Below are 22574 nucleotides of genomic sequence, written 5' to 3'. Positions count from 1 at the left end.
AGGAGAGCTCTATTTTGGAAGAATCTGCGGCAGGCAGCTCCTGCAATTCTGTCCACAGAAGGACGTGCATGTTCCAATTTAACTGTAATAATTGACTGGACCCTGGAGAAAATACCAAGCCTTGCTCTCGTAGTCACAAGCCTGGGGCCCTGGGAGCCCACGGAGCCACGGTGCTTAGCAAATTCTGCCACCGAGTGCCCTCTAGCTCAAAACACCCGGAGCAGCTGGGGAACCAACCTTGGAAACCCAGCTTTGTTTCTCTCCCTCCTCCTCCAGTTTATTCACAAAGCCATTAACTCCCCCGTATCCTACTTCAGAGAAAAATAAGTCTCAGATTTCCTGTCTGTTCATTAATTTTGTTTTCCCTTTTGAGGCAGGTTTTATTTGGCTTTTCAGGATGCCAATTTTCTGTTGAGTGCGAGCCAAGGGAGTGTCTATTTGGATGTCAAAAGAAAGAATGCCAGGGTCATGGGCAAAGGGAAACTTGGAATGAACCCCATCTCCTTGTCTAATTTCATGAGCTGAAAACTTCATGCCTTCGGTCTAGGATTTAGGCAAAAGTGTGAGTGTTTAACAGGGTCCTTTAGGGTAAAATAATTTCACACCGGCATCTGCACAGTTTCTGTAGCTGCATCAGACTCAGAGAACCAAGTTCTCTGGATTTCCTTATGAAGCCACTCAATGCACATTTTTCAGAAAGGCAGGCAGGACGGCAAGGGGGGCTTGCAATCGCTGTGTAAGAAGCAAATACTGGCAACATCTGGTAGCCAGAGAGGTACATCAGGCCTGCAGTATGGCTGTCATCCCCTTTGCTTCATATCTATCCAGAGAACTGCAATTCCATTGATTTTTTTTTCTTTTAATAGAAGGGAGAAGACAGAAACCAGAGAGCTAAAATGTAAGTCTTGCTTTTGCCTCTTACTAGCAATGCAAGAATTTTTCTCTAAGCTATCTTTTCCTTATTGGTAAAATTGGGATAGTGATGGTAGCTACCCAGTAGGGTTGATTTAAGAATTAAATAATATAATACATGTAAGGTTCCTGCCTGGCCTGCAACATTCACCACGTGGCAGCCATTTGGATGGTTTGTGGTGGTTGTGGTAGATTGAAAAATGCCCTCCCCACCCACAAAGATGTTCACATCCTCATCCTCAGAATCTGTGAATATGCTACTTCCTTTTTGTTTGGGCTGCCATAACCAAATACCACCGGTTGGGTGACTTAAACAGTAGAAGATTATTTTCTTACAGTTCTGGAGGCTGGAAGTCTGAGATCAAAGTGTCCTCAGGTTTGGATTGTCCTGAGGCCTGGGCTTGTGGGTGGCCATCTTCTCCCTGTATCTCTGCATCATGTTTCCTCTGTGTGTCTGTGTCCTAATCTCGTCTTCTTATAAGGACACTGCTCATGTTGACCCACCTCTATGAACTCATTTTATTTTAATTTCCTCTTTAAAGGCCTTCTCTCCAAATACAGCCACATTCTGAGAAACCAGAGATTAGGACTTAAAAATACAGGTTTTGGGAGACACAATTCAGTCCGTAACAGTTCCCTTGCATGGTAAAAGGGAAAGGTGTTATTAGGTTAAGGATCTCGAGATGAGGAGATTATTCTGGATTACCCAGGTGGACCCAATGTAACCACAAGGGCTCTTCCAAAAGGGAAAGAAGAGAGTCAGAGTCCGAGAGAAAGCTGGCCATACGATGATGGAAACCAAGGCTGGAGTTTCACATGGGGAAGACAGAGGAAGAGACCATGAGCCGAGGAATGCAGGTGGCCTCTAGAAGCTGGAAGGAACGTGGAAACATCCTCCCCTGGAGCCCCCACAGGAACCAGCCCTGCCAACACCTTGATTTTAGCCCAATGAGACCCATTGCAGCTGTCTGTCTTCCAGGACTGTAAGGTAATACCTTTGAGTTGTCTTAATCTACTAAGTTTGTGGCAATTTGTTTAGCAGCAATAGGAAACCAATACAAGTATAACTACCAACCCCCCAACCCCAAATGTGTCACATGATCATGACATTGGGTCAGGCTCCTTCTTTGAAAATTAATAAACTTTAATTTTCAGAGAAGTTTTAGGTTCACAGTCAATATACTCCCTGCTACCACACATGCTCAGCCTCTCTCATGATCAACGTCCCACACCACAATGGTGCCTTTGTTACAACTGATGAACGTGCATTGACATATCACCACCCCAAATCTATAGTTTCATTAGGGTTTACTCTTAATATTGTGCATTTTGTGGGTTTGGACAAATGTATAATGACATTTTCCCACCAATGTAGTATCATACAGAATAGTTTCACTGCCCTAAAAATTCCCAGTGCTCCAACTATCCATCCCTTCCTATCCCCAACCCTTCACAACCACCAATCTTTCGACTGTCTCCATAGCTTTGCATTTTCCAAAATGTCATATAGTTGGAATTGTACAGCATGTGGTCTTTTCAGATTAGCTTCTTTCGCTTAGTAACATACATTTAAGTTTTTTTCCATGTCTTCATGACTTAATAGTCCATTTCTTTTTAGCACTGAATAATACTCCATTGTCTGGATATGCCACAGTTTATCCATTTATCTACTGAAGGACATCTTGGTTGCTTCCAGGCTTTGGCAATTATAAATAAAGCTGTTGTAAATATTCAAGTGTACATTTTGAAATCATTTGGGTAAACACCATGCAACATGATTGCTTGATCTTAGGGTACAAGTATGTTCAGCTTTGTAAGAAACCACCAAACTGTCTTCCAAAGTGGCTGTACCATTTTGCATTGCCACGGTAATGAATGAGTGTTCTTGTTATTACACATCCTCAGGAGCATTTGGAATTGTCTGTGTTTTGGTTTTTGGCCATTCTAGTAGATGTGTAGTGGTATCACATTGTTGTTTTAATTTGCAATTCCTTAATGGCATGTGATGTTTAGCATTTTTTCATATGCGTGTTTGCCATTTGTATACCTTTGCCATTTGTATACCTTCTTTGATGAGTTCTACTTACATCTTAAAGTTGAGTAGTATCAATCTTCTGGCTTTCTTGTTGTTCTTGATTTCTGTATTTGGGGTTTTCAGCATCTTTATATACACTTTAGAATCAGTACTGATACCACAAAATACCTTCCTTGGATCTTTATTGGGATTGTTTTGAATAATTCTGATTGTACATTATTATATTTGATTTATTAATATTTTTTGAGAATTTTTGCATCTATGATCAAGAGTGATATTGGTCTATATATTTTTTATTTTCTTGTAACCTCTTTGTTTGGTTTTGGTTTTGAGTTAATGTTGGCCTCATAGAATTAGGAAGCATTTTCTTTGCTTCTAACTTCTAGAACAGACTGTAGAGAGCTGGTATAATTTCTTCCTTAAATGTTTGGTAGAATTCACCAGTGAACCCATCTGGGCTTTGAGCATTCTGTTTGGAAGGTTATTCGTTACTGATTCTATTTCTTTAAAGGTATAGGCTTATTCCAATTGTCTATTTTTTACTGTGTAAGTTTTGGCAAATTGTATCCTCTAAGGAATTAGTTTGTTTCATCTAGGTTATCAAATTTGTGGACGTAGATTTATTCATAGCATTCCTTTATTGTTCTTTTAATGTCCATGAGATCTGTAGTGATGTTTCTTCTTTTACTGTGATATTAGTAATTTGTGTTATCTCTTTTCTTTTTTTTCTTTTCTTTCTTTTCTTTCTTTCCTTTTCTTTTCTTGTTTTCTTTGTTATCCTGGCTAGAGGCTGATACATTTTATTAATCTTTTCGAAGAACCAGCTTTTGGTTTTATTGACTTTTCTCTGTTGAGTTCCTATCTTCAGTTTCACTGATTTCTGTGCTAATATTTATTATATTTCTTCTGCTTACTTTGGAATTAATTTTCTCTTCTTTTACTAGTTTCCTAAGGTGTAAACTTAGACTATTGATTTCAGATCTTTTTTTCTCTTTTTCATATGCATTCAATGCTAAAAAAAATTCCCCTAAGCACTGCTTTTCTAGCACACCACAAATTAAGTTGTATTTTCATTTTAATTTAGTTCAATTTTTTTTCTTATTTCCCTTAAGATTTTCTTTGACCCACTTGTGACTTAAAAGTATGTTATTTAATCTCCAAGTATTGGGGAATTTTTCAGCTATCTTTCTGTACTAATTTCTAATTTAATTCCACTGTAGTATGAAAGCAGACATTGTATGATTTCTATTCTTTCAAATTTGTTAAGGTGTGTTACGGTTCAGAATGTGCTACATCTTGGTGAATTTTGGTGAATATTCCATATGAGCTTGAGAAGAATGTGTAATATGCTGTTGTTAGATGAAGTAGTCTGTAGATGTCAATTACATCCAGTTGATTGATGGTGCTATTGAGTGCAACTATATCCTTCCTGATTTTCTGCCTGCTGCATCTGTCCATCTCTGATAGAAGAATGTTAAAATCTCCAACTATAATAGTGGATTCATCTATTCCTCCAAGCAGTTTTATTGGTTTTTGTCTCACATATTTTGATGATCTTTTATTAGGCACATACACATTAATGATTGTTGTTTTCTTGGAGTATTAACTCCTTCATCATTATATAATCACCCTCTTTAACCCTGATAACTTTCCTTACTCTGAATTCTGTTCTGTCTGAAACTAATACAACTATTCCTGCTTTCTTTTGATTAGTGTTAGTATGATATATCCTTTTCCATAGCTTTACTTTTATGTGTCTTTATATTTAAAGTGGGCTTTTTTAAGACAAGATGTTGGATCATATTTTGATCCATTGAAACAACCTCTGTCTTTAATTGATGTATTAGGTTGGTGTAAAAGTAATTGCAGTTTTTGCAATTAAAAGTAACAGCAGGCCAGGCGCAGTGGCTCACGCCTGTAATCCCAACACTTTGGGAGGCTAAGGTGGGCAGATCACGAGGTCAGGAGATCGAGACCAACCTGGTCAACATGGTGAAACCCCGTCTCTACTAAAAATACAAAAATTAGCTGGGCATGGTGGTACGTGCCTGTAATCCCAGCTACTCGGGAGGCTGAGGCAGGAGAATTGCTTGAACCCGGGAGTCGGAGGTTGCAGTGAGTTGAGATCACGCCACTACACTCCAGCCTGGCAACAGAGACTCCAGCTCAAAAAAAAAAAAAAAAAAGAAAGAAAGTAATAGCAAAACCCACAATTACTTTTGCACCAATCTAATATTTAGGAAATTGATGTTTAAAGTGATTATTCAGATCATTGGACTAATATTTACCAAATTTGTTACTATTTTGTTTGTTGCACTTGTTCTTTGCTCTTATTTTTGTCTTCTACACTGTTTCTGCCTTTTATTTCAATTGAGCATTTTATATGATGCTAGTTTCTCTTTTGTTAGCATATTATTTTTTTCTTTCTGTACTCTTTTTAGTGATTACCTCAGAGTTTCCAACACACATTACAACTAATCCAAGTCCACTTTTAAATAACACTTTGCCATTTCATGGGTAGTGCAAGTACCTTATAATAACAAAATATTCCTAATTTCTCTCTCTTCTTCCTCGTATCATTGCCATTTATTTGATTTATGCATAAACATATTTTATATATATATTAGAACACAATGTAGCTATTGTTATTCTGAGCAAACTATTATCTGTTAGATCAAATAAGAATAAGAACAATAAAAGTTTTGCTTTATCTTCACTTATTCCTTCTCCAATGCTCTTCATTTCTTAATGTTGATACAAGTTTCTGACCTATAACATTTTCCTTCTCATCAAACAACTTCTCTTAACACTTCTTTCAAAGGCAGGCCTACTAGCAACAAATTCTCTCAATTTTTGTCTAAGAATGTTCTTATTTCTCCTTCACGTAAGAAGGATAATTACATGCAGAGTAAAGAAGTGGGTTTCTTCTCTCAGCGTTTCAGATATTTCACTCCACTCCCTCCCTGCTTGTGTGGTTTCTGAGAAAATGTCACGTGTCATTGTTATCTTTGCCTCTCTATAAGTAAGGTGTTTTCTTCTTCTGGCTTCTTTCAGGACATTCTCTTTATCTTCGATTTTTCTGAAGTTTGAATATGATGTGCCTGGCCCAGGTGTATTTCTTTTGGGCGTTTATCCTGCTTGGTGCTCTCTGGGCTTCCTGGATCTGTAGTTTGGGCGTATGACATTAGTTTGGGGAAACTATCAGTTGTTGCTTCAAATATTGCTTTGTTTCTTCCCTTCTTTCTTTGTCTTCTAGTATCCCTATTACACATATGTTATGCTTTTTATAGTCATCTCACAGTTCTGGGATATTCTGCTCTGTTATTTGTTTGGTTTTGTTTTTGGTTGGGGATGGGGGATGGGGTTGGTCATTTTTTCTTTGCTTTCCAGTTTTAGAAATTTCTATTGACATATCCTCAAGCTTGGAGATTCTTTCCTTGTCTATGTCCAGTCTACTAACGAGCCCATCAACAGCATTCTTCATTTCTCTTTCAATATTTTTAATCTCTAGCCTTTCTTTTAAATTTTGTCTTAGAAGATATATCTCTCTGCTTACATTATCCATCTGCTCTTGGATGTTGTCTATTTTTTTTTTTCATTAAAGCCCTAATTTCATTAGCATGAATAATTTCAATTCATTTAATTTCATTAGCATATTAATCATAGTTTTGGAGTTCTAAAAATTATTCCTGTACTGAAAATTCCAAAATTCCTGCCATATCTGACTCTGGTTCTGATATTTGTTCAGTCTCTTCAAACTGCAAGGGTTTCTCCTTTTTAGAATGTTTTGTAATTTTTTCGTTGAAAGGTAAAAATGATTCCCGGGGTATTTTTCTCCAGTGTTCACGGTGAGGATGCTAGAGCATCTCAGGGTGAAACACAAATGTGTGGAGACTTCCTTTGAGTGCATCCCCTGGAGTTTTTAAAACTCAGACCTGTCCATCCTGAGCCTTCAGCATTCATCAATTACAGCTCAGCTTTCCCTACCCTGGCGTTGTTTCCCCAGAGGCTTATGCTTGTAGATTTCTGCTCTGGAAAGTTGTGACTCTCTGTATTCACCCCTCTAGCTCTCCAACTTTAAGATCAGCAGTTTGTCCTGTGACCTAACTTCTCTGACAAGCCTAAGAATGTAAGAATCTAAAAATCTTGATTTTTCAGTTTGTTCAGCTTTTACTTTTTGTTAAGACAGAGTGGAGACTTCAAGCATCTTACGTGATGGATAAGAAAATTCAAGATTTTTATTTTTATGAAAGGGATTTCCTCCCAGTTAATCATCCAAGGGTTTGGTCAGGGTGAACCTATTAGCAAGTAAAATATTGATTGAGAAACTGACCGTTAAATATATTAATATTAGTCACGTTCAAATAGGATGTAGAAATGAGTAGACAGCATTTGAAATAAAGGTCTGCACAACAAATAGCACAAAACAATAATGGACAGTGAAGGGAAATATTCAGCTCATTTTATTACTAACTTAAGAAAGTTAAGAAAACAAATGCTTGACACTTTGCATAAACTGGATCATAAAAGAATAATAGCCAAAGCAATCCAATGTAGGACCCAAACCACGTCCTACATTATAAGGGCACAAAAATACCAGGAGGGAGATGTACAGACTTGAGCTGGGCAAGGAAGAGGTCAGCTCTGGGGCCCCACTCAGGGGTGGTACAGAATATCCTGGTGTGGTGGAGGGCACAGGTGAAGGTGGAATCGAAAGAGGGAACAAGAAAAGGTGTGGTTTGGGGGTACATATGCAAACTCATATGTGTGCATTTGAGAAATCTGCAGGTGTCAGACTGTGGCTTCTGTCACTGACCCATTGCTGTTCCATGGAAATAAACGTGGTTGGAAAATCAATAAGAATGAGCAGGTTGAGGAGGTTTCTCTTTCTCTGCCTGTTGGTACCTCCAGGAAGACCGGTTCTTACCCTGGGGAGTCCTTTGGCAAGGTGATCTTGGGGGGCTGAACTGGGACTGTAGCAACTGTAAGAGTCCAGAGATGCAGCAGACACATACCTGTTGATCTGCGAAATTGGCTAGCACTGGATCAGGAAAGTGGGGGTGAAGTTGGTCAGCAGCTAAATACGTGACCCCAGCTCTCAGAGCTCCCGTAGTCAGTGGAGTGTGTAACGGCTCTGGTGTGTCTGATGCTCCATGACTGTTATGGACTGAATATTTGTCTCCCCGTCAAAATTCATATGTTGAAGCTCTAATCCCCAGTAGGATGGGGATTACTTGGAGATGAGGTTTAGGTGAAGTCCTGAGGGTGTGGCTCCGTGATGGGATTGGCGGGTCTCCTTATAAGAAGAGGAAGAGGGGTCAGAGCTCATTCTCTCTCCACTACGAGCACACAGTGAGAAGTCAGCCGCCAGCCAGAAAGAAGGCACTCACCAGGAACCAAATCTGCCGGCACCTTGGTGCTGGATTTCCTGGCCTCTAGGACTGTGAGAGCCATAAATGTCTGTTGTTTAAGCATCCCAGTCTATAGTATCTTGTGATTGCTGCCCAAGCAGACTAAGACACTGCCATTGTTCCCTTGTCCCTGTCTGATCCTGGATGCTCCCTACAGCTCACCCCAGTTAGAGATTTCATGTGTTCCTTGGACCAGTGGCCCCAGCCACTCCCATAGCAACTGTAGCTGGGCCCCTAACTATGCAGTGCCACTCGCAGCCTGTGTTTAGACATCAGGCCTCAGCCTGGTCTGCTAAATATCTGGAAGCGCCACTTTCTCACTCAAATTCTTCCTCTTGCCAAGCAGTCTGATCTGACAGGGGTCTTGAGCAAGAAAGAAAGATAGAATTTGTCATATTTGCAGTACATAACATTCTATAGAGTAATTCGTAGCTTGCCCCTTTCCCACTTCTCTTACATACATCCTTTTGTGACTACTAACATTCCAAAATCACTGAAGAAATGAAACAACGTATTGTGAAATGCAATATAAAATTATTCTCATGATCAAAATTAAATCTCTTGTCGCAACCTGGAAAGAAAAATAACATGGATCAGAATAGCCCTAGGAAGCTGCCTCCAAACTTGAGGAGGGCACCAGCTGATTTTCAGGCTGACACATCACCAAAAGTGACAAGAACTGACTGTCCAGCTTCTCATACACGCGGTAACCTGGGCGAGGGAGGAACAATGTGGTGTACGTGTTGGCAACAAGTCAGGCGACACTGAAACATTCCAAGGATAGAAAACAAGACAGAACATTAAATATTTGAACTCTGGCAATGTTTAATCCCAGCTGTGAAGGGACAGGAGGGTAAACACAGTCCATTTATAAAAGGTGCGCACTTTCACGGGGGCTCTAAATAATGCAACATTGTTTCGCTCGTCCATGCTGCTGATAGTCTCATAGTGAAAAAGTCACTCCAGACAAGTTGGCTCCGGTCACACCCGCCTCTGGAGAGAGGCCAAAATTGTTCTGCTGCAAGCCTCGCAGTGGCACCCAGACATTTTAAAAGAGGGGCTTTCACCGTGTTGTGCCGGGATTTCTACAGAGGTGAGAGCTGAGAGGGAATCCTGGCAGCGACCACATTCTGCAATCCCACAAGTGGGGACAGGTGTGCTCCACTCAAAAAAAGCCACAGCTCTCTTTGTTTAACAGAAAATTAATGACGCACCTGGATTCCAGTCTGAAGGAAGTAGATCATGTTTGTTTTCAGAAACAGGCTCGGCTGAGGGTGCAGAGTATGTGGGTCCCACAGCCTCCATCTGCATCTTCTGTGACGTCTCTGTTGCTGCCGACAGCCATGTTCCCCGCTACGTGTATTTCTATTCCTACTGGTCTGCTAGTGCCCAGGAAAGGCAGTGTTCTGAGAAGGCATGCACTGAGCTGGGGCTTGGTAGCCAGGTTAATGATGGAATTGCCTGCCACAATCCCAAAGGACACATTTCTAAAGCACACGAGACAGTTCCGATGCCAGTACCCCTTACACACCCCAGCACTCTCCTGGGCCAATGACCGTGGCTAAGCAAGGATCTCACATTCTGGGCCTAGTATTTGTTTGCCACTATCCTCTCTCTCCAGAAGAAAGTGAAATAAAAATGAAGAGTATTTTTGCCAACTTTCCAGAAGAAAGTGGAAGAAAAAGGCTTGGAAACGGTTGCTGAATTCAAAGATTGGCAGATTACAAAAATATGTAAATTAATATATATTACTTTATATACAGTTAATATTCTATTCAGACCATAAAGAAAAATCACACCTGCCCTCCGTGGATGTTTAAAGATAGGTCCTTTACTAGACCAGAGTGTTGGAGGTTGTTGGGACAGGAGGCGATGCCGTGGAGAGACGATAGAGATGGAAGGGACTTCACAACTTGGACACCAAAACCAAACAAAGACAGCACAGAATAAACTACAGTCGGTTCTCACTTAGGGAGCTTAGTATAAACAACCTGAATGAAACAGCGGCATAGTTACAGAGTGGTAAACCATGACCAAGTGGGGTTGTCCCAAGAAAGCAAAGATGGTTCAATAAAGTGATTTGTTAACAATGCATTCTACTTTTTTTTAATCAAGGAAGAAAAAAATGAGATAATTTCAAGACATTTAGTAAAGTTCAATATACATTTATGTTGTAAGCTTTTAATAGTGGAAGAACAGATGCAACTTTAATGTGCTTAAAAATATAGACCCTCTTACACCAAAACTGATGTCAGCATTGTCCATGGTGAAACACTAAAGTGCTTCTTAGAATGCTGTCAAAGTAAGGAACGGGACACAGCGGAGTCTATCATCACTCTGGCATTTAGTCCTGTTGGAATAGACTCATCAAAGAAAATAGGAAAAAGAAAGAACGTTTAAAAAAATGAAAAGAAGGCAAAATTAATATTATTTGAAAAAGTTATGGCTGTAATACATGGAATATTCAAGAGTGTCAGCTGAAAATCTATTAGCAACAATATGAAAAGTCAGCAGGAAGAGAGGCCAAAATCTTAATATATGTTAGTCAATTTTATATGATGAAATATGATGACAAAAGATCCCATTTATAATAACAATGAAAAGAATTATAGCAATAAATAAATCTTAAGGGAAATATGCAGAGCACATATGAGAAAATTCTTAAACTCCAGAGGGGCATAAAGGAAGACTTTAGTACATGGAAACATATATTTTAGTCTTATGGAGCAAAACTCAAAAATCCAAAGATGTCATGTTTTTCTAACTTAATTTGTAAATTTGATGTAATTAATTTGATTTGAAATGCTATCCGAGTTTTCTTCATAACCTGACAAGTTGATCCTACAGTTGAAATAAAAAAAGCATATGAAAATATTCAGGAAAGTTCTGGAAAAATTATAGAAGAATTGGGGTGAGATAGGGACTAGCCTTATCAGACATTTAAAAGCTGTAATAAGTAAAGCAGTTTGCTATGGAGTAGAATTAAATAGCCACATCTACACCCAGGCACAGATGACTGATAGTGACTTAGTGTATCATGCATCCAGGAAATAGTTTTCAAGGGTTCATGATGTCTTCAGCCACTGCCCTGGTAACGCATGTGGGCTTCAGTCCTAGCAGGAGACTGTGATTGGTTTGGGGGATTCTCACATCCTCAAATTCTTTCACTGCTCAATCAGCCCCAAAGCAGGCCTGGCTCCAGGAACAGAACCAATTTGGAGCACATTTCTAAGTAAGTGGCTTGGAGAACAAAAGCCCCAGTCCTCTGGACCTCTTCCTGGCAATACTTGCTTTGATAGGAAGCTCGCTTTGCTATTGATTCCAGACTGAGAAACCCGGAGGAAAAGAAGCAACAAGGGTATTTTCATGGGGACAATGATGACTGTGATACCTCTTACTCCTAAGACATCAGATAATTCTTTTATTAATAAACTTTATTTTTTAGACCAGAGTTAGGTTTCTTAAAAAGTTGAACAGAAAACACAGTGAGTTCTCAGATACCCCCTTTCACCACACTAAACCTCACCCCACAGAATTTCCTCTACCATTAACATCCGACTTGAGTGTGGCGCATTAGGGTGTGCGCTCTGCATTGCACATCCTCCGGGTTTCCACAGTGCATAATGTCATGCATTTCTCATTTCAGTATCATACAGAGCAGTTTCACTGTCCTGAAAGTCCCCCGAGCTCCATGGATGACTTTTTCAAAATTAAAATCAGACACAGGCCGGGTGCGGTGGCTCACGCCTGTAATCCCAGCACTTTGGGAGGCTGAGGCGGGCAGATCACGAGGTCAGGAGATCGAGACCATCCTGGCTAACACAGTGAAACCCCATCTCTACTAAAAATACAAAAAAATTAGCTGGGCCTAGTGGTGGGCATCTGTAGTCCCATCTACTCGGGAGGCTGAGGCGGGAGAATGGCGTGAACCCAGGAGGCAGAGCTTGCAGTGAGCCGAGATCGCACCACTGCACTCCAGCCTGGGCAACAGAGCAAGACTCCATAACAACAACAACAACAACAAAATCAGACACAAAGAGAAAGACAGAACTCTTCTGACACTGAGCTGCTTGCCTTTCTAATAACAAGAAATTTACAACCATTGTAAACTGACCTGAAATACACCAGTCACTTTGAGAGTCCTCAACTCCTAAAATCCTTAGCTAATACCAATCTTATTAGTTTCTTTTATTTATCAAGGAAGAACAAAATGAGATAATTTCAAGACGTTTAGTAAAGTTCAATATACATTTATGTTGTAAACATAAATCAAAATTGGCTGCCACAATCCCAAAGGACACATTTCTAAAACACATGAGACAGTTCTGATGCCAGTACTCTTTACACACTCCAGCACTCTCCTAGGCCAATGACCGTGGCTAAGCAAGGATCTAATATTCCAGGCCTAGTATTTGTTTGCTACTATTCTCTCTCTCCAGAAGAGAGTCCCATCTCTTCCATGGGAAGAGAAAAATTTCATAATGTTACTTTAAAAAACAAAAACAAAAAAAAACAACCACCAGGCAATGAAAGACAAAGTCTTACCAGAAAAATAAGGCATTTATTACAGATTGAAAGTGATCAGAAGAAAAATCACAGAATTCACAAAATCATTCTTTGTTGGAACTTCTCTTCCTTCCAGTGCATTTTGCTGTTAAGAGAAAAGGAGCGTGAGGGTCAGACCACCATGGCATGCATTCACATTCCAGCTTTGGAGGCCCAGGACCCGGGACTCCTGGGCATTACTGAAAACCAGATCCGATGATACGAGACACTAGAGCAGCTATGCGAAGCAGCAGCTCCTTGAACAAACCAAAAGGGTGAGAGACACCTACAGGAGGAAGAACAGGTAACTGGGTCTGGGGAGCAGACACACAGCCCCAGAAAGGAAGCTCAAATCTCATAAAGGGAAGAATCAAAGAGACCCCAAGCAGGGGCTGCAGCCAGGTGTTGGGCCCCAGGCTGGTCTGTGAAGGTGTTTGTGGCGTGAGGTCAGAAAGGAAGGAGCCAAGCAAAAGCAAAAGGGTAGGCTGTCCATAGCTGCCATCGTGAGCGGGTGTGGGGCTGGAGATCAGGATACTCCCTCCAGCCATTCATCCATTTATCAATTCATCTGTTCGATAAACACATATGCACTGAGCATTTGCTGGGGGTTACAAAGATCAGTGAGGCATAGTTTTGACCTCAAAAATCTCCCACAACCTAGTGAAGGGGGTAGAAGTAGTTAGAGTACAGCTTGGTAAATGCCAATTCCAGAGACACCCATGTGCAGGAAACCCGAGGAAAAGGGTTCCTGGAGAGGACACGTAAGCTGAACTCGGAGGATAAGCTGGGGTGGGGATACTGTATCCCAGCAGGGGAGCCTAAGAGTGGAGGTGAGACCCAGACTCGGGCCCCAGGAGAACAGTCAGCTGTGTGAGGCTCTCCCATGTGACTCAGGAGACAGAAGCAGCACGCAAGGGTGAGGACAGACAGGCAGCACACTGCCAGGTGTGTGGACGAGGACTGCTGAGGCGCACACTCTGAGGGAACTCATCCCCATCCTCCGGCAGAGCAAGGTCCCAGACTCGTGATAAAATGACTCTGATGACAGTGCACAGGTGCCTTTGAGGGGAATAAGACACAGCCACCAGGAAAATGCTGAACATAGCAGGCTGGACATGCGGTTGGAACTGGAGCCAACAGCACGGAGAGGAGAGAGCTGTGAAACATTTCGGAGGAAGGATTAGCAGACCTCGGTGACCAACTGGGTGAGGTGGGAAGGAGGTCTGAGATGCATCTGCTTCAGGCCTGGGGGCCCTTGGAAGATGGGTTGGAGACAGGGGGAAGAGTGACTCTCCGAGGGAAGAATCGCATTTGGAAGGTGGTGTGGAATACCCAGACGGAGGTGTCTGGCAGGCTGCCGTTGACTCAAGCTTGGAGTCCAGGCTGGAGGGACAGTGTGGAGGAGAGGGGGAAGAATCCCCAGACAGCTGGGTGTCAGAGCCCTGGGGGTGCTTGGCATCACCCAGGAGAGGGAAGGCCATGAACAGAAGGAGAGCCGAGGTTGGAATCCTGGGGAACATCGTGGTTTCAGGGGCAGCAGGAAGAAGCCGGTCTGTGAAGAGCAAGAAGTCTTGGCCTGAGAGGGGACCAAATCTCAGAGGTCAGAGGGTTTCAAGAAAGAAGGAGTGGTCATCCACATCCAATGCAGCCGTGAGGTCCGGGAGGAGAAGGGGTGGACGTGAGGATGGGACAGCAGAGAAGTGGCTACAGAGCAGGGCGGTGTCGGGTGCAGGAGGAGAGACTGTGTGAGGTCCTGGGGAACTCATGCAGATGGCGTTTTTAAAAAGACAGGATGAGAAGAGATCAAGGGAGAGTAATGAGAAGCTAGGGATAAACGAGGGGCCTGAACCTGCTCTGCAGTCAATCCTCATTGGTCACAGATGCTGTATTTGTGAATTCGCCTACTCACTGCTAACTAATAGTTATTTGAAACCCCAAAAGCGGTACTCATGGTGCTTTCTCATTCATTCTCAGACAGGCACGGAACAGCAAAAAATTGGAGTCATCCTTCCCACACCTTCCCAGCTGAGGTCAATCAAGGCAACGCTCTGCCTCCATGTCTCAGCTCTCCTGCTGTCAACAAGTGTCCTTTTCGCGGTCTATTTAATGCCCCAATTTTTGCATTTTTGTGCTTTTTGTTGATGATGTCACTGTTTAAAATAGCCCCCAAGTATAGTGCTGTCAAGTGTTTCTAAGTGCAAAAAGGCTGTGATGTGCCTTACAGAGAAAATATATGTGTGTTAGAGAAGCTTCACTCAGGCATGAATTATAGCACTATTGGCCGTGAGTTCATTGTTAATGAGTCAACAGTATCTACTAAATACGACATCTAAACAGAAACACACATGAAACAAGGTTATATACTAACCAGTTGAGGAAAACGTTGGGAACAGAGGCTCAGAGAACTCTAACCCTGTATTGCCTGTATGAGCGATAGTTTAGTATTCACTAATTCAATGTTCGAAGCAACTTTATAGATGATAGCTGCCTCAGATAACAAGAACCAACTCTACTTGACGCAGCAATTAATAGAGTGTGCTGTGGATGTGAATCAGAGAAAGTGTAAATGAATACAACCGCACATCGCCATGTCTGTGCCTCTGGAGTCTCAGTTGGGTCTTTTCTGTCTTCTGTGGGGCATCTGGCTCTCTTCAGTAGGGGGACTGTCATGGGAGACCATGATGAGAAGTTGTCACGAATGAATCTGATACCTGAATGTGGAAATCACTCAGAAAGCTGGCAGAGGTGGTGTGGGTTTTAGGGACCGGTCCTCCCACATAGTTGATGATAAGCAGGTATGTTTCTAACACTTTAGATCAGTTAAAGTCTTTGCCATCCAGTTGGTGACTACATTTCTAGTTTCACCCAACACATGACGAATGCTTCTTAAACAAATAAGCCTTGAAGTTTTGTCCTCTCATCCTATTTTTTTAAAATACGGAGATGTAAGAAAAACAGGAAGGAAGAGGGAAGAGGCTTTGGAAACAGACATCAAGAGTTCAGTCTCAATCCCAACACTATCTCTGAGGGCAGGGCCTCTAAATGCCTCTGCTTCCTCCTCTATGAAACAGAGAGAATGACAAGAAGAAAACTTCGTTTGATTGTTCCAACGTTTATGCAAGGGAATGTACGAATGGGTCCAAACACAGGCCCAGGCATTCTTGAGAGCTGTGATATTCGTGGGCACAGAGGCTGGGCACAGAGGCCAGGCACAGAGGGGCATTTAATGAACATCTGTTGAATAAATGGATAAAATTATGAGAATGATTCTTTTTACTAGGCCCTTATTGACAAAAGGCCTCAAAAAGAACTGCCCCCTTGGCTGCTCTTGGGCATAGTTTAGGAACTCCACACTAACAATCAAGATTGTGACATAAAGAAAAATGCATCACACACGCTGCTATGGTTTGGGTGCTGAGGGTCTTCCGGCCACTACATAATTGAAAAGTCAGAACTATTCCAGCTACAAAGATAAGAAAGTCTAAGATTCTCAAAGAGATTTTTTTCAGCATGGGAGCTGGGACCTGATTTTCTTTTTTTTTTTTTTTGAGACAGAGTCTCGCTCTGTCGCCCAGGCTGGAGTGCAGTGGCCGGATCTCAGCTCACTGCAAGCTCCGCCTCCCGGGTTTACGCCATTCTCCTGCCTCAGCCTCCCGAGTAGCTGGGACTACAGGCACCCGCCACCTCGCCCGGCTAGTTTTTTGTATTTTTTAGTAGAGATGGGGTTTCACCGGGTGCTGGGACCTGATTTTCTACATTTCCTACCTTAGAGCAATAAATGAGAAAAAAATTCAGAGTATCTTATTTAAATATTACATTTCACTATCTACTCATATATCAAATCGTTTTCTGGCAACAGGAAAGAATCCTAGAACAGTGTTGAGGGCTCTGGGGATTTCATAACAAATAGCCACAGTCTCTACCTTTAAAGAGCTCCCCGGTGGAAAAATGTCACTCACAATTTGAAAAGAGGAATTTTGTTTCTGGTCGTGCATTCATTCACTCTATCCTCCCAGTCCAATGGATTGTATTCTATACACTGTTCTTAGCACTATGACATTGATGAAGGATATTTTTAATAATTTCATATAGACATATCATTAATAATGTTTTTACTTCTTGTAAAACTGAAATAATTAACAAGGAGAATGCATCCTCAAGAAGTTTATGGTCGGCATGGTGCCTCATGCCTGTAATCCCAGCACTTTGGGGAGCCAAAGTGGGTGGATCCCTTGAGGTCAGGAGTTGGAGACCAGCCTGGCCAACATGGTGAAACCGCATCTCTATTAAAAATAGAAAAATTAGCTGGGCATGGTGGTGAGCACCTGCAATCCCAGTTACTCGGGAGGCTGAGGCAGGAGAATCGCTTGAACCTGGGAGGCGGAGGTTTCAGTGAACAGAGATTGTGCCACTGCACTCCAGTCTGGGCAACAGAGCAAGACTCTGTCTCAAAATAAAAAGGAAGCTTATGGTCTAGTATGGACCAAAAAAAAAAAAAAAAAAAAAAAACACCAAAAAGTAATAATAAACCCTTGAAAGAATTGCATCCTGAGAGGTTAAGGAACTGGATCACTATCACAGATGGGAGAGCAGGCTCAGAATCAGGCCCATGGATTCCAGATCCCATTGGATTGGCCTCCTCACTAGACCCACTGTGCCGGCCTTACCAGCCTCATTCTGTGATTTCAGGGAACCCAGCACAGTGTAGAAACCTGTCCTGCTAAAGGTCACGGGAGGACAGAGATATAACTGGGACTTTAGTCAAATCCCATGTTCAGGTCAGGGCTGCAGCTGTCTTTAAAAATAAATGTTTTGAGCGATCAACTTCTTCATAAAAATCAGATGATGAATTTATATTGCAATACACATATGTATACACATCCAACGTTATCACGTTACAATAAACAAAATATAGCCAATCCACTGAGAACTCTATCCTCCCTGCCCCCAACCCACGATATTCTGTAAAGAAAAAGAAAGATATCATTTACATTTATAAAAAAGGAATATGATGTGTCTGTTTCTTCATAATGCATAGATTCTCGATCTCAGTATGGAGCTGGTTTTTATATTTAGAGTTGTGCCATACATTCAAAAGAAAACCTACCATTTGTATCTTCCATCCAAGAAGGCCTCACTGGTGAATTTCCCTTCTATTTTAGTAAAAAGTCAGTTGACTTCTTTCAAATCTCAATATGGTTAAAAATTAATTATACTATGCTTAACTTATGTTTTTGGTAAAAGAATTTCAAGAACCCAAAGTGAAGGATTTCATTCACTTAAAAAATATTTACTGAGTGCTATTTATTGAGTGTGCTGGGCTGTGTACAGGGCACTGGGGGACAGTGGCAGTTGAAGTTCCTTGAGACTTCCTCTTGGGGAGTCTGGTAGTCAGATGGGTGACAGGAAACAACCAATTGCAGTGCCCTGTGATGAGGACCCTACAGAAGCCCAAAAAGGGACATCATCTCTGATTCACTGGTGGTGGCTTGTGATGTCAACGTAGACCTCCAAAGGGAAGCGACAACTGAGCTGGGACCTGAACGGTGAGGCAGAACTAGTCAGGTGGATGGTCCCAGTAGAGGCAGAAGCTGGAGGAACTGCAAGTACCTCAGTGCCTCAGGAGCTAAGCAGCCAGGTAGGCTGGAGATGTGGGCAGACCCAGGTCATGAAGGCCATTGTGAGCTACACTGGGAGTTTGGACTTTATCCTGAAAGCATGCAGTGTTATGAAGACTGTAAAGCCCTTAGCACTCCAGCTTCATTATTAACTTGTGTGTGCACATGTGCGCATGTAAAATACCTATGCATGGAATTGATGTCTATAATTCCTTCTTGATATTCCTCTTACGTGTGCCCTTCATGATAGCTACATTTGCTCCCATCCCGTCCCTAGTAACTGGGAATTTATACACATGTGAAACTCTGTGAAGCTCAGTGCCAGTGTGATAAACCAGGACTCCATCTCTAGCTTTCTATAGAACTGGGGCAGATAGGCTGTTCTTCCTCTTGGCCCAGTGTCTAGTTGTTGCCCACCTCTGCTCAGTCCCACAAGTGAAGCAAGCATTAGTTTATATGGGGCAAGTTTCAGAGTCTCCTCCATGTTTCATGATAAACCTGAAGACAGTAAGCAAGGTAGACAGTGTGGGATCAGAACCTGAGGCAAGAATACAATCAATAGTTCATTGGTGATGGTAGTGAAGTGATGGACCAATGCCAGAGAAATGTGTGGGGGAAGTGAATAAGACCACACTCCAATGTATGTTCCAAGAAGATGAAGGATGAAGGGGAGTCAGTGATGCCCTCAAGATTTTTAGCTTGAGCAAATTAGGTGAATGGTAATGCCATCAATTAAGAAAGGGAGCTTGAGGAAGCTAGTTGAGTTTCAGGGACACCCAGGATACACAAAGGCAATGCCACATAGGCAGTTGATATAAAGGCCTGGATCCAGACATAGAGTGTGGTAAGAGACAAGTGTTTGGAAATAATTATGCATCATTGATAGTTAAAGTCAAGCAAGAAGAAGAGATAAAAGAGTAATCTACAGAATAGGGGAAGAATTAAACTAAGGAGATCATACAAATGCTCACCAGTATTTAAAGTATACATCAGCCAGGCACGGTGGCTCACACTTGTAATCCTAGCACTTTGGGAGGCTGAGGGAGGCAGATCACCTGAGGTCAGGAGTTTGAGACCAGCCTGGCTAACATGGTGAAACCCTATCTCTACTAAAAATACAAAAATTAGCTGAGCATGGTGGCAGGAGCCTGTAATCCCAGCTACTAGAGAGGCTGAGGTGGGAGAATCGCTTGAACCCAAGAGGCAGAGGTTGCAGTGAGCCAATATCATGCCATTGCATTCCAGTATGGGCAACAAGAGCGAAACTCCCTCTCAAAAAATAAATTAATAAATAATAAATAAAATACACATCAAGAAAAGGAAGCTAGATGGTATTTCATAGATGTGAGGTGAGGAGGTTGAGGAAGCAACCAGAGACCACAGTTGTGTCAAAAAGTTTAGCAGGGAAGGAAGGATGGAGGGAAGGTAGTTGCTTAGATGGATGAGATGAGCCAAAAGAAGGGACTGTGCCCTTGTTGTTTGTTTGCTCCTCAAATGGATAGACTTGATCACATCAGTGGCAACAGATACAAATGTCATGGGAAAAAGATTGAGGGTGCATGAGATTGAAGAGGCAATTGAGGAGAAGTCTTGGGAAGGCGGTCGTAGAAGCCAAAAGGCAAAGATTTGAATAGTACATTGTAGATATCTGGAGGCCGGCAGTTTTAAGGCATTCACTCCACATAGCTTCTATTTCTAAATACACATGTGTGCACCTGCATTTTCTTACCTCAAGGCTGTTACTCAAAGTCAGCATTTATTCTTGCTCTGTGCTGGTGGTTTGGGTATCTTCTGTTTCCAGGAGGCAAAACCCTTCTCATGATCTCTAAAGATAGAAAAGGGAAGCATAGGCTCTGTCAGTCACATCAAGAGCTGAGACAGTGTGGACAATGTTACTACAAATTAATGAGAAGGATTGTGACAAGCATAACCTGAATCCATCTGCCATGAGAATAATAACTTCATGATAACGTGATAACTTCATCTTCCTTATTCCACTCTCTCTCCTTCTCCCCTGTGTTGTGTTACAGCTGGGTCCAGTGCTCATTTCTCCCCACTCTGTATTACTACATGTGATGTCTCAGCCACCATGGATGCCCTCGAGGGCAGGAACTGCCACCTTTATCTTTCAGTCCTCCATGGGATCTACCCAGTGTTTGGCACATACATTTGTTGAATTAAATTAAATCATCATGTTCAAAGCAGTCTCCAAGACAGCTGCACTTCTGTGTCAATGATGCTCCTCCAGGCCCAATGTGTTTTTAGATTTTGGCTTAGAAATCTCTTCCAAGACATATAAAAGAATTGGTCACATTAATTTATATCCATATAACATTTTTAGTCCAAATGGCATTTGTCCAATGCAATAATCAGTTTCCAAGATGGCTTTCTGGTATTCACACTCCTGGGAAGGGACCAAGATGGCTTTCTGGTATTCACACTCCTGGGCAGTCCCTTCCCACATTGGGGCAGGATTCGCCTGTGTGTTTAATAATAAACTATGCAGGAGTGAAGTCATATCACTTCCAAGATTAATTTATAAAAGACTGTGTCTTCTGCCTTCAGTGCTCTTGCTTGCTCATTCTCTCTCTCTCTCTCTCTCTCTCTCTCTCTCTCTCTCTATCAAATCATCATCTCTGGCGGGATCCAGCTGTCATGATTTGAGGACATTCAGAAGTCCTATGGGAAGGTCACATGGTGAGAAACTGAAGCCCTTGGTCCACCAGCCTGTGAAGAACTGAGGCTTCCTAACAACATGTGAGTGGGCTTAGAGGTGGCTCCTTCAACCCCAGTCAAGCTTCAGATGAGATCACAGCCCAGTCAACATCTTGTCTGAAACCTTTCGATAGACTCTGAGCCAGAACCACCCAGCTAAGTTTCTCCTGGGTCTTTGACCCTCAGAAACTGTGAGGTAATAAATGTGTGTTGTTTTAAGCTGCCAAATTTTGGGGTAATTTGATACATAGCAATAGATAACCAACACACCCAAGTTGATTATTAATCTGATTAATCAGATTTATTTCCAAATATCTTTTGAATATTCCCAACACCAAATCCAAGGGCAAATGTTTGCCACCAGGACAGAGATTTAAAAAAAAAAAAAAAAAAAAAAAGGCCAGGGATTCTGAAGACAATTCCAAAGGAAAAGCTCATAAAAACGTTTCTGCAGTGGTCATGCTGTTATAATAACTGTATATTCTCCCAAAGTGACAACTTGGATGAAATATAAAACTGGCATTTAAAAAAAAAACAAGCATTAGGTTATAAGCTCTAGTGCTTCAAATAAACTGGAGTATGCCTAATGAAGGTCAGACTTTGAGCTCACTGAAATGTTAATATCTGTGTTATTCATTTTAATGGGGAACACTGAACATCAGGTGGATTTCGCAGCTCTTCTGGGAGGCAGCATGAAACAGGCACAGGTTTTAGATTCTGACAAATCGGATTAAAGTCCTGCATTGGCAATGTAGCCACAAGCAAATTAGGGAAACTCACTAAGCCTCAGTTAGCTCACCCACAAAATGAGAAAGAACACAGTGCTACCTCACAGAATGGTTGTGACACTGAAGAAGAAAATTATGTTAAGCAATTAGTACAGGGTAGGCAATTTGCATATGCCAATTAATACCATGAGTTCTTACTGCTTTCTTCGTCTATATAAGCAGGTAACACACCTGGTTGACAGGGCTATCATGAGGACCAAATGAGAAAACTGATCTGTACAGGAGAGGGACAGAATAACTTTGTTTCATCCATTTGGTGAGAAGTTTTGTTGAGTATGGCAAAAAGAAGATCATTAGACACGTTGTATGCCTGCATCAAAATATCTCATGTATGCCATAAATATATATACCTCCTATGTACCCATAAAAATTAAATTTTTCAAATTTAAAAATAGAAGATTATTAGAGTTCATACTACTTTTTAAATGCTCCAGAGAGTGTCAGAAAAAAATGGTGAATTCTTATTTCCTGAGCCAGGATATTGATATTTTGATTCTTGGTAACTTTTAAGTGAGTTAGTGCCTCAAGGCTACCTTTTAAATGATTTGCA

The 22574-nt window shown here is 41.7% G+C and overlaps 1 protein-coding gene and 1 long non-coding RNA gene across 2 annotated transcripts in view; one reads left to right on the top strand and one right to left on the bottom strand.

Annotated features, from left to right (window-relative positions):
• Window positions 1-507: 507 nt before the first annotated feature.
• Window positions 508-21269, top strand: LOC140712620 (uncharacterized). The gene is made up of 3 exons (XR_012094331.1): window positions 508-898; window positions 1659-1900; window positions 21172-21269. It is a non-coding gene; the product is annotated as an uncharacterized lncRNA (long non-coding RNA).
• Window positions 18676-22574, bottom strand: part of SPP2 (secreted phosphoprotein 2) — a 20693-nt gene continuing 16794 nt past the window's right edge. Inside the window, exon 7 of the mRNA XM_038000745.2 lies at window positions 18676-20346. Coding sequence (XP_037856673.2) covers window positions 20261-20346 — 86 coding nt within the window. The 3' untranslated portion in view covers window positions 18676-20260. The remainder of the gene's footprint in view (window positions 20347-22574) is intronic.

This window comes from Chlorocebus sabaeus, chromosome 10 (assembly GCF_047675955.1).
Source record: "Chlorocebus sabaeus isolate Y175 chromosome 10, mChlSab1.0.hap1, whole genome shotgun sequence".
Lineage (NCBI taxonomy): Eukaryota > Metazoa > Chordata > Mammalia > Primates > Cercopithecidae > Chlorocebus > Chlorocebus sabaeus.
The sequence above is the reverse complement of the archived record's forward strand: the minus strand, read 5'-3'. Positions and strand labels throughout refer to the sequence as shown.